General features: G+C 40.1%; 2 protein-coding genes and 2 pseudogenes across 2 annotated transcripts; 3 read left to right on the top strand and 1 right to left on the bottom strand.

Moving 5' to 3' along the window:
- The first annotated feature begins 163 nt into the window (after positions 1-163).
- On the top strand, positions 164-1,821 carry LOC130512655 (B3 domain-containing protein At3g17010-like). Its single transcript, XM_057010861.1, has 4 exons — positions 164-305; positions 693-984; positions 1,073-1,317; positions 1,413-1,821. Exons 1-4 carry the CDS (start codon positions 207-209, stop codon positions 1,671-1,673), a joined length of 897 nt encoding a protein of 298 aa, XP_056866841.1. The 5' UTR covers positions 164-206; the 3' UTR covers positions 1,674-1,821.
- A 1,114-nt stretch (positions 1,822-2,935) lies between these two features.
- On the top strand, positions 2,936-4,634 carry LOC108860671 (B3 domain-containing protein At3g17010). Its single transcript, XM_057011424.1, is given in 5 exon segments — positions 2,936-3,034; positions 3,614-3,905; positions 3,994-4,146; positions 4,212-4,298; positions 4,384-4,634. Coding segments are annotated over 5 exon segments (882 nt in total).
- Positions 4,635-5,009: 375 nt separating this feature from the next.
- On the bottom strand, positions 5,010-6,060 carry LOC130495005 (universal stress protein PHOS32-like; annotated as a pseudogene).
- A 2,046-nt stretch (positions 6,061-8,106) lies between these two features.
- The window catches only part of LOC130495004 (phytochrome B-like), a 2,927-nt pseudogene continuing 1,418 nt past the window's right edge, over positions 8,107-9,615 (top strand).

The raw sequence follows: 9,615 nt of genomic DNA, 5'->3' as shown, positions 1-9,615 counted from the left end.
AAAATTTCAACGGAAGTAATCAGTTTGACTATGACGCTTGTTTCGAAAATAATGAAAAATGTAAATATACTTTGAAAAGAAATAAGGAGACATACTTTTCTCACTTACCATTACCAGAGAGAAGCGGAGAGAGAGAGAGAGAGAGAGAGAGAGTGAAGAGTTTTGGGGTTCGAGAGAAGAAGAAGTGTTAAAGGAGAGACAGAGAGATGGTGTGGAACCGTGGTTTTGGACAGGTTAAGGAAGAAAGAAAGACGTTGAGCTTCTTCAAGATATTCCAGAGTGCAGATTTATCCTCTGAATCCATGGTAACTCTGTTCTAAACCTCTTCCTTGTCCTTTAACTTTGTGAGTTTCTTGACTACCCTGTTTAAAAACCAGATTTTTTGTTTTGGGTTTAGTGGGTTTCAAAGTTAAAGATTCAATCTTTTGGGTGGTGTCTTTGAAACTGTTGGATCTCTTAGTCTTTACGTTGCTTTACCTCATTGAAGTGTCTTCTTAGTTTGTTCACTCTTTGCTTTAGGTGTCAACTTAGTGTTGCTTTTCTCGTTTTCTTGTTCTGTTTTGTGACAAGACCAACTTGAGGATTAGAGTTGAAAGGTTGAAACTTTAGCATTCAAGTTCTTTGATATAACCTGACAAGAACGTTAACTGTTTTTTTTTTTCACATTCTTTTCATTTGCATGTTGAAACCAGAGAGCGTTTCCTTACGACTTCATGATGAATGTCTCCAAGGAAGACTTCTCCAACAAGATGGTGATAAGAGCGCAGTGGGGAGGCTCATGGGAAGTAGACATCTCCAAGAACCCTAGGTTCTACTACATGGAGAAGTCCGGATGGAACCAGTTCGTGACCGACAATGCTTTGGGAGCAAACGAGTTTGTGACCTTCACTCACAAGGGACTAATGTGCTTCGATGTCAACATCTACAGGAAGAACGGCAAGGAGATTCTTGTACCTCAAAAACCCCACACAACGACTCCATTTAGTAAGCTTTTTTTGTCTTTTGATTCTTTGTTGAAACATATGAGATTATGAAAGAAGAAACCAACTCGTTAAAATGATGGTGCAAACAGGTGGGATCAAGAAAGAAGAAGGTGAGAGGAGCTACAAAGATGTGAAGAACGAAGATGAGTCCATGGGAGGAGGAGTTGAGCTCGCTGCTGAGGCCAAAACAGCCAAGACGAAGAAGAACGCTGTGGAGATAGGTGAATCATCGAGAGGGGCTGCACTTAGAAACAAGAAAGCTGAGAAGATCAAGAAGAAGAAAGCTGTTCCAAAATTCAAAATCACCATCAAGAAATCATACCTCAAGATATTGGTAAAGACTAATACCAAAAACACTCAACAGCCATACTACATAGTCTCTACATTGGTTGATCACGTGAATCTCTGTTGTTGTTGTTGTTTTGCCAGGGAATCCCAAAGAATTTTTATGAGGAGTACATCAAGAATGGGTCTATGGTGTACAAGATACGTCACCCCGAAGGAGAGGGTTCATGGGAGGTGCTTTGCTTGGGGAGGAAGACTCAAACAATCTTCTCAAGTGGATGGAGTCAACTGGCACGAGAGTACCCATTATCGATTGGTGATAGGTGTACCTTTCGTCTCATCAAACCTACCGAGTTCGTCCTCACCTCCAGGAAGGCCAAAGAGGAGATCATTGTGATCGATTGATGAAACAAAATGTTTTAGCTAGTGTCTTGCTTTTCTTATTATCTATGGAGACAATATGCTATCACTTTTAGATTATGTGTTGTGTTTCCGTGTGTGCACTGTTATTTTCCCTAGACTTTAACTTGGTGTTGTCTGTTTATGAAGTTAGCTTGAGACTTTTTAACTTGATTTCTCTGTTTATGAGTTTACGATCAATGATCAAAGAAGCAAAAGACTACAGTATTTAGTATAAATGTAGACGCTAAAACTCTTAATATCTAAAGTTTTGTTGTTGACAAAAAAAAAATATAAGAATTTGTTAACCGAGGATTTTTCCTATTTTAAAGGAAATCAATTTTTCAGACAGAAAATATGATCTTTCGGTTTTAGTTGACAATACAATTTTATGAGTTTGATGTGAAAACATAATTATGATTTTAGTGGGTTAAATTAATTTTAGGGGTTTAATGGCAAAACGGCAAATTTATTATTTCCAAAAACTTTTATTTTTTGGAAATAATATAATTTTATAATTTTAGCAGAAAACATAATTATACAATTTTGGGGAAAATATAATTTCACAATTTTAACGAAAAAAAAATAATTTAACGGTTTTTGATGGGAAGTGTTTAACATTGTAAGAAGCGTTGTTATATAATGCATGTGTGTGGTGTGGTGTATATGTGTGTTTGTTTTCTTTATGTATTGTAAAAACACATTACTTTGGTGTGTGATCCAGACTGATCCAGAAGGTGATCTCATCTTTGTACCATAGTTTTCTACTTTTCAGTTTCTACAGAAAAAGTTTCCTGCTTTGACTGGATGTAAGATCAAATTTACTAATAAAAAAACTAGCTTGATCACTTTTTTCGGACAAAAAAACTAGCTTGATCATAAACAATTATTAAATAGTAATATTAGTTTTATTTGTTGGAGAGTGTAGAAAAAAACAAAACGTAAAGAAGGGTAAGTTTGAAGTGTGTCCTATTGCCACATCAGGGATTCTCAGGTACTCAAATTGGCATTTGATTTTGCGTGTCTGTGTAGTCGGGTTTAACAGCTCTCTTTGTGTCTTTTATGTTTGACTACAGACGGATGCTTTTCACAGTTATAATGAAAAAGGTAAAACACTTTGAAATGGAATAACGAGACATACTTTTCTCACACATACCAGAGATAGCCATAGAAACTAGAGAGAGAGAGAGAGAGAGAGAGAGAGAGGTAGAGTGAAGAGGTTTTAAGTTTAGATAGAAGAAGAAGAAGTGTTGAAGGAAGACATAGAGATGGGGTGGGACCGTGGTTTTGCTCGGGTTAAGGAAGAAAGAAAGAACTTGAGCTTCTTCAAGATATTCCAGAGTGCAGATTTATCCTCCGAATCTATGGTAACTCTGTTCTAAACCTCTTCCTTGTCCTTTAACTTTGTGCAGATTTCTTGATAACTCTGTTTCAAAAGCAGAGTTTTTTCTCTTGTGGGTTTCAAAGTTAAAAGATTCTTCAATCTTTCCAGCCTTTAGGTTGCTTTGTCTCGTTTAGGTTACTATATATGGATCTTTTCTCTCTGCTTTTCTCGAATTCTTGTTCTGTTTTGTGATAAGACGAACTTGAGGAATTATAGGTGAAAGGTTTGAAACTTTAAGTCTTTTGATGTAAACTTGACAAAAAAGTTAACTGTTTTTACGTTCTCTTCATTCCATGTTTCAAAAAGCAGAGTCTTTCTCTTTGTGTTGAGTTTGTTTCAAGTTAAAGATTCAATCTATTGGGTGTCTTTGAAACTGTCGGAATCTCTTAGTCTTTAGCTTTGATTTGTCTCGTTATGTAAACTAAGGAAGTGTCCTAGTTTGTTCACGAACTTGATGCTTATAGTAGTTTTACGTGAAAGGTCAAAACTTTAGCCTTCACGCCTTTGATGTAACTTGACAAGAAAGTTAACTTGTATTTGCATTTTTTTTTTCAAAAATCAGAGAGCGATGCCTTACAACTTCATGAAGAATGTGTCTAAGAAAGACTTCCACTACAAGATGGTGATAAGAGCGCAGTGGGGAAGCTCGTGGGAAGTAGACATCTCCAAGAACCCTAGTTTCTACTACATGGAGAAGTCTGGATGGAACCAGTTTGTGAGCGACAATGCTTTGGGAGAAAACGAGTTTGTGACTTTCACTCACAAGGGTTTAATGTGCTTCAATGTCAACATCTATGGGAAGAACGGCAAGGAGATTGTCACACCTCGCAAACCCCAGACAACGACTCCATTTAGTAAGCTTTGAGTTTTAACTTATTTTATGAAACAGATGAGATTATGAAAGAAGAACCAACTCGCTAACAATGATGATTCAAAAATGTGGTGGGATCAAGAAAGAAGAAGGTGAGAGCAGCTACAGAGATGTGAAGAAGGAAGATGAGTCCACGGGAGGAGTTGAGTTGGAAGAGGAAAAGAAGAAGGCTGCTGAATCCAAAACATCCAAGAAGAAGAGCAAGAGCAAGAAAGTGGAGAAAGGTGAATCTTCAAGAGGAGCTGTGCCAAAAAAGAAGAAAGCTGAGAAGGAAAAACCATCCAAGAAGAAGAAGAAGATCAAGAGAAAGAAAGTCAAGAACGGTGTGTTCCAGAATTCAAAATCACCATAACGAACTCATACCTCAAGTTCCTTGGTAAAGATCAGATACCAAAAGACTAAATAAACAAACTCCAATAGTAATACTGTAACGTCTGATACGTGAATCTTTCTTTGATCAGGCAATCCCAAAGATGTTTGAGGAGGCGTACACATCCCAGATGAGTCTAAGGTGTACATGATACATAACTCGGAAGGGAAGGGTTCATGGGAGGTGCATTGCTTGGTGAGGCAGACTCGTACAATCTTCTTCAAGTGGATGAGAGTAGACTCGCACGCTGTGAGTACCCTTTATCGGTTTGGTGATAGGTGTACCTTCCACCTCGTCAAACCTACCGAGTTTGTCCTCACCTCTAAGAAGGCCAGAGAGTAGATCACTGTGATCGAGTGATAGAAACAAATGTTTTAAGTGTCTTGCAGCTTTCTTATATCTATGGAGACTATATGATATCGCTTTAGTTTATGTTTTGTGTTTCTGAGTTTGTATTGTCACTTTAAAACTTGCTTTTCTCTGTTTATGAAGAGACTTTAACTTGCTTAATCTGCTTATGTTTCCCCAATGATTAAAGTAGTTAGTAGAAAACTGTGTTGACATGATTGAAAAGAACAATACAAACTAGTTGGTCCAAAACTGAAAAAAAGAGCTTTTTATAATAGAAGGTTGAGCATAAAAGGGTGCACAACATAAGCAACATAAAAACCAGTTTTCATGTTCTCTAAGCAAATGACGTGAAGGTCAAGACAAAGCTCAGGGGTGAGCCTTCACGACGGTTACAGGGCATGCCACATGTTACATACATGGTTGCTACACACTTCCCATTATCATTCTGCCAAAAATAAAAGAATGATCCTTCTATCAATATGTGTAATTTATTTTTTCACTTCAAACCATGTTTGGGATCTTGAAAAAAGATGGAGAAAGAGGAGAAATATTTAACCTCTTAAGGCCACCAAGGCCTCGGTTACCGATGACAAGGCTTTATAGAGGAATGTGTTCAGGCAGCTTCACATATCTTCTCACGAGGATCGCCCCAATTTCATTTCACACTACTGTGATCTGCATCATGTTTCACAATAACAGTTGATCTTTGAAGTTAACAGAAACCAAATTAACACTTTAGTCTTAAAGAAAGTTTCATTCATATGGATTGATATATGTTTTTTTTTTGTTTTTGTCACAAACTCACAAGGTCACAAATAGCTTGCATGAATTTTATGGACAATTCTTGCAACTACTATATCCATCCAAGAAGGGAATCAAGAAGCTTACAGATTTCTTCATAGCGGCAGTGTGGCAATGTCAAGGGTTTCAATATCTGGCGTCACTGCATACTTCTTCATCACGGCAGCTTCAGAGAATTCTTTCAGTGGAATCAAAGCTGAAATATTGCAACACAAAAACAGAGTGTTCAACTATTAATATGACCAGGAACCAATTAGCTCTCATCATGTTCCAGAGACATGCAAAACAAAAAAACAAACAAACAAAAAGAGAAAAAAGGAACACAAATCAAACGAGTAATAAGTTTAAGTTTTTTTTTACAAAAAGATCAGATAAAGGCTAAACAAGCGTACGTGATCCAACGGCCCTCCCAGAGCTGCATCTCGCTGACCTCGTAATCCATGTCGTGAGCGACGTGATGAGGATTAGATGATCGCCATCACGAACGACGTTGTCAATGGCCCAGTTCAGAGCTTTCTTGCTGCACTCCGAGAAATCCACCGCCACTCCGATCTTCCGACCACCACTCTCCTCCATATTCTCTCTCTCTTTCTATGAATATCTTTCACAACGAAAGCTCGATTCTTTATTATCTTCTCTCTCGAAGACACAATGATGTATCATGTATGTAGGGGGAAAAGGACTATAGCCTAGGGAGACTGAATCCTCCGAAACGCTGTCAGTGATGTCTGTATGAGTACTGGCCGTTGGATTGATTCGAAAACGATCACAGCCTTGTCTTAGAGAAAATAACGGACAAATTATGCCTATTCCAACGTGAACTTTGTTACAGTACATATTCCATCATAAACTCAATAAAAATTAAAAAGTCCTCAATCATTTATTCGGATGATTAAATAACTGACATGATATTTTCGTTAAAATAATGTCATTTTGTAAATATTACAAAATTAAAATTTTGAGTTACAAACTTTGAATCCACAATTCGAATCTACGTCGTGAAGCCTTTTATCCGCCGAGACGTGGATTAAAAGGTGTAAAACTCAAAATTTTAATTTGGTGGTATTTACAAGGACATCAAAGAAAGTGTCATATCAGATATCTAATCATTCGAATAAACGATTGAATAACCATCATTGTGATGTTGGTTAGAGAAGCGATGTATCCCCACAGATGTACCCCTCAGTACATGATCTGTGGGGATCTATACACGTTCTGCTAGAGTCTCTTTATGGGTGGCAATGTACTCACGTGGTGGAAGGCCGTAATAAGCCAGTGTCTGATATTGCCTGGAGTGTCATAAAAAAAAAGGCTCTTATCTTATATCGCTCGTGGGGGTTCTCGTTGGCTGCAGAAGTGCTTAACTGCGGAGGCCATGTGTCGGTGATATGCTGTTGCAGAGGTGATTAGTCTACCTGTTCTCAGGCCTCGACTTCTGCAATGTTTCGGATGTTCTATTAAGTATTTTCTGATACTTTTTGTCGTTGTTTTCATTTTGTCTTTATTTAGGAAGGTCTCATCCTTCCCCTTGTACGCTGCTTTTCTTTACAATCAAAACATTTCAGTGTTAAAAAAACCCATCATTGTGATCTATATATATATATATATATATATAAGTTTAAAATTTTATTGAGTTCATGATAAAATAGACATTATACTAAAATTGAGATGAAATAGGTATGACCCAAAAAATTAGGTTTGAATATGTCATTTTCCATATTTCACCTAGAGATTTTATCCATCGATTAAGCGACGATGAACAAATCACCATTTCAATATTGATGGTAAACAGTCATAAATATTGTCACGAGCAGGTTTGATATTTTGTTTGTTTAATTGTTTTATAGAAAGATGATCAAGAAACTATAAGAAAGTAATTAGAGTTTTACCAGAAAAAAAAGAAAGTAATTGTTAGAGAAAAAAAGAAAAAAAAAGGAGAAAGTATTAGAAAAGATAATCACCATCCCTTTTCTCAATTACGTTTACCTTTCATAAGTATTTAGACAATGAAACAAACTGAAACAAACTGAATGAAAAAAGTACGATTTGAATTAGTAGTACTAATGATGCGAGTTAGATTCGATTAAATGGTAGATGTCCTTAACATTTGACCACTCCAGGGCTTCCACGCGCCACGGCCCAGAGGCCACGTGCGCGCACTAGAGAAGAATAAAGCATACATAGCCCACGTGATATTGAGGCCAAACTCTTTGGATCTTTCTCCCTCACAACACGCAAACTACAGGTTGGGTTAAATGACAAATAGTAAAACCTTTAGGGTGATTTCTAAAATATAAATAATAATATTATACATGGACAAAAACTCAATCAGGAAAAGACAAAAGACGCTGACACTCCTCTCTCTCTCGGACACACCTCGCCTCTTCTGCTTCAATCTTCTACCTTTTACTATCCTCTCACTGTCTCCCGATCCCACAACTTCCCATCCTTCTCCCCCCACCCCCTCGAAAATCTCACTTCTTTTTTTTTTCTCGGGAAAATCTTTATTTTCTCAGAAAGATTTTAAATGATTTCCTCGGTTTCATTATCTGCAGAATTTCGAGAATAATCCCCCCAAAAGTTTCTCTCTTTTTTAATAGAATCTGACGTAATCACCAAAATCTAGAACCGCCCCAGATGAAAAGTTAACTCCTTTATGTCCATGGGGACCTCCAGCTTTCATATACTCATCATTTTGACGCTGAGTCCATCCTCCATCACTAACAACAAACTACCCAGCATGGTTTCAGGTGTCAGCGGCGCCGGCCGTGGCCGTCACCACACGGAGTCAATGAGGCAAAGCCATACAACAACAGTACACAGTCGACGCGAGACTCCACGCCGTCTTTCGAACAATCAGGCAAATCCTTCGACTACCAAACTCCCTCAAAACGACAACGTACGACTCCTCCTCCTCCTCCGTTCTTGCCGCAGCCCAGATCACCGACTATCTCTCGACGATCCAGCGCCGGCGGCTACATACAGCCTTTCGGTTGCATGATCGCCGTCGAAGAGCCCACCTTCGCCATCATCGCCTATAGCGAGAGAACGCGCGGGAGATGCTAGGCCTCCTCCTCACTCCCCACTCAGTTCCCATCCTCGCCATGGGAGCAGACCTCCGCTCTCTCTTCACCCACTCCAGCTCTCTCCTCCTCGAACGCGCCTTCTTGGCTCCAGAGATCACGCTCCTCAACCCGGTCTGGATCCACTCCAAGAACACCGGCAAGCCCTTCTACGCGATCCTACACAGGATCGACGTCGGAGTCGTCATCGATTTAGAACCATCAGAACCGAAGATCCGGCTCTCTTCTATATCCGGAGCCGTGCAGTCGCAGAAGCTCGCTGTTCGCGCCCATCTCTCGGTTACAGTCTCTCTCCACCGGTGGAGAAGAAAGACATCAAGCTTCTCTGCGACACCGTCGTGGAAAGCGTCAGGGACCTGACCGGATACGACGGTGTGATGGTCTACAAGTTTCACGAAGACGAGCACGGAGAAGTTGTTGCAGAGAGTCGGAGAGAGGATCTAGAGCCTTACGTCGGCTTACATTATCCCGCCACTGATATCCCGCAAGCGTCGCGGTTCTTGTTTAAAACAGAACCGCGTCCGACCGATGATCGTCGATTGTCACGCTAAACCGGTTCTCGTGGTCCAAGACGAAAAGCTGACTCAGTCTGTGTGTTTGGTTGGCTCTACTCTTAGAGCTCCTCACGGGTTGCCACTCTCCAGTACATGGCTAACATGGGGTCTAATGCCTCTTTAGTGATGGCGGTTATAATAAACGGTAACGAAGAAGATGAGAGTGGGAGAACTCGAGGCGGCTTTGGGGTTTTAGTCGTTTGCCACCACACTCCTCTCGCTGCATACCGTTCCCTCTGAGGTACGCCTGCGAGTTTCTGATGCAGGCGTTTGGTTTGCAGCTCAACATGGAGCTGCAGTTAGCTCTTCAGATGTCGGAGAACGCGTGTTGAGGACGCAGACGCTGTTATCCGACATGCTTCTGCGTGACTCTCCCGCAGGGATCGTCACGCAGAGTCCTAGCATCATGGACCTGGTGAGATGCGACGCGCGCCGCGTTTCTCCACCGCGGGAAGTACTATCCTTTGGGCGTTGCTCCGAGCGAGGCTCAGATAAAAGACGTTGTTGAGTGGTTGCTTGCGAGCCACGCCGGTC

This window comes from Raphanus sativus, chromosome 5, assembly GCF_000801105.2.
Source record: "Raphanus sativus cultivar WK10039 chromosome 5, ASM80110v3, whole genome shotgun sequence".
In the NCBI taxonomy this organism is placed as follows: Eukaryota; Viridiplantae; Streptophyta; class Magnoliopsida; order Brassicales; family Brassicaceae; genus Raphanus; species Raphanus sativus.
This window is presented reverse-complemented; position numbering and strand designations above follow the sequence as displayed.

Bases quoted from the DNA above. Each gene is read 5' to 3' on its own strand.
- LOC130512655 (XM_057010861.1), top strand. From the start codon at position 207: ATGGTGTGGAACCGTGGTTTTGGACAGGTTAAGGAAGAAAGAAAGACG. The intron at 985-1,072 runs GTAAGCTTTTTT...TGGTGCAAACAG, and splicing joins CCACACAACGACTCCATTTA to GTGGGATCAAGAAAGAAGAA. The intron at 1,318-1,412 runs GTAAAGACTAAT...TTGTTTTGCCAG, and splicing joins AATCATACCTCAAGATATTG to GGAATCCCAAAGAATTTTTA.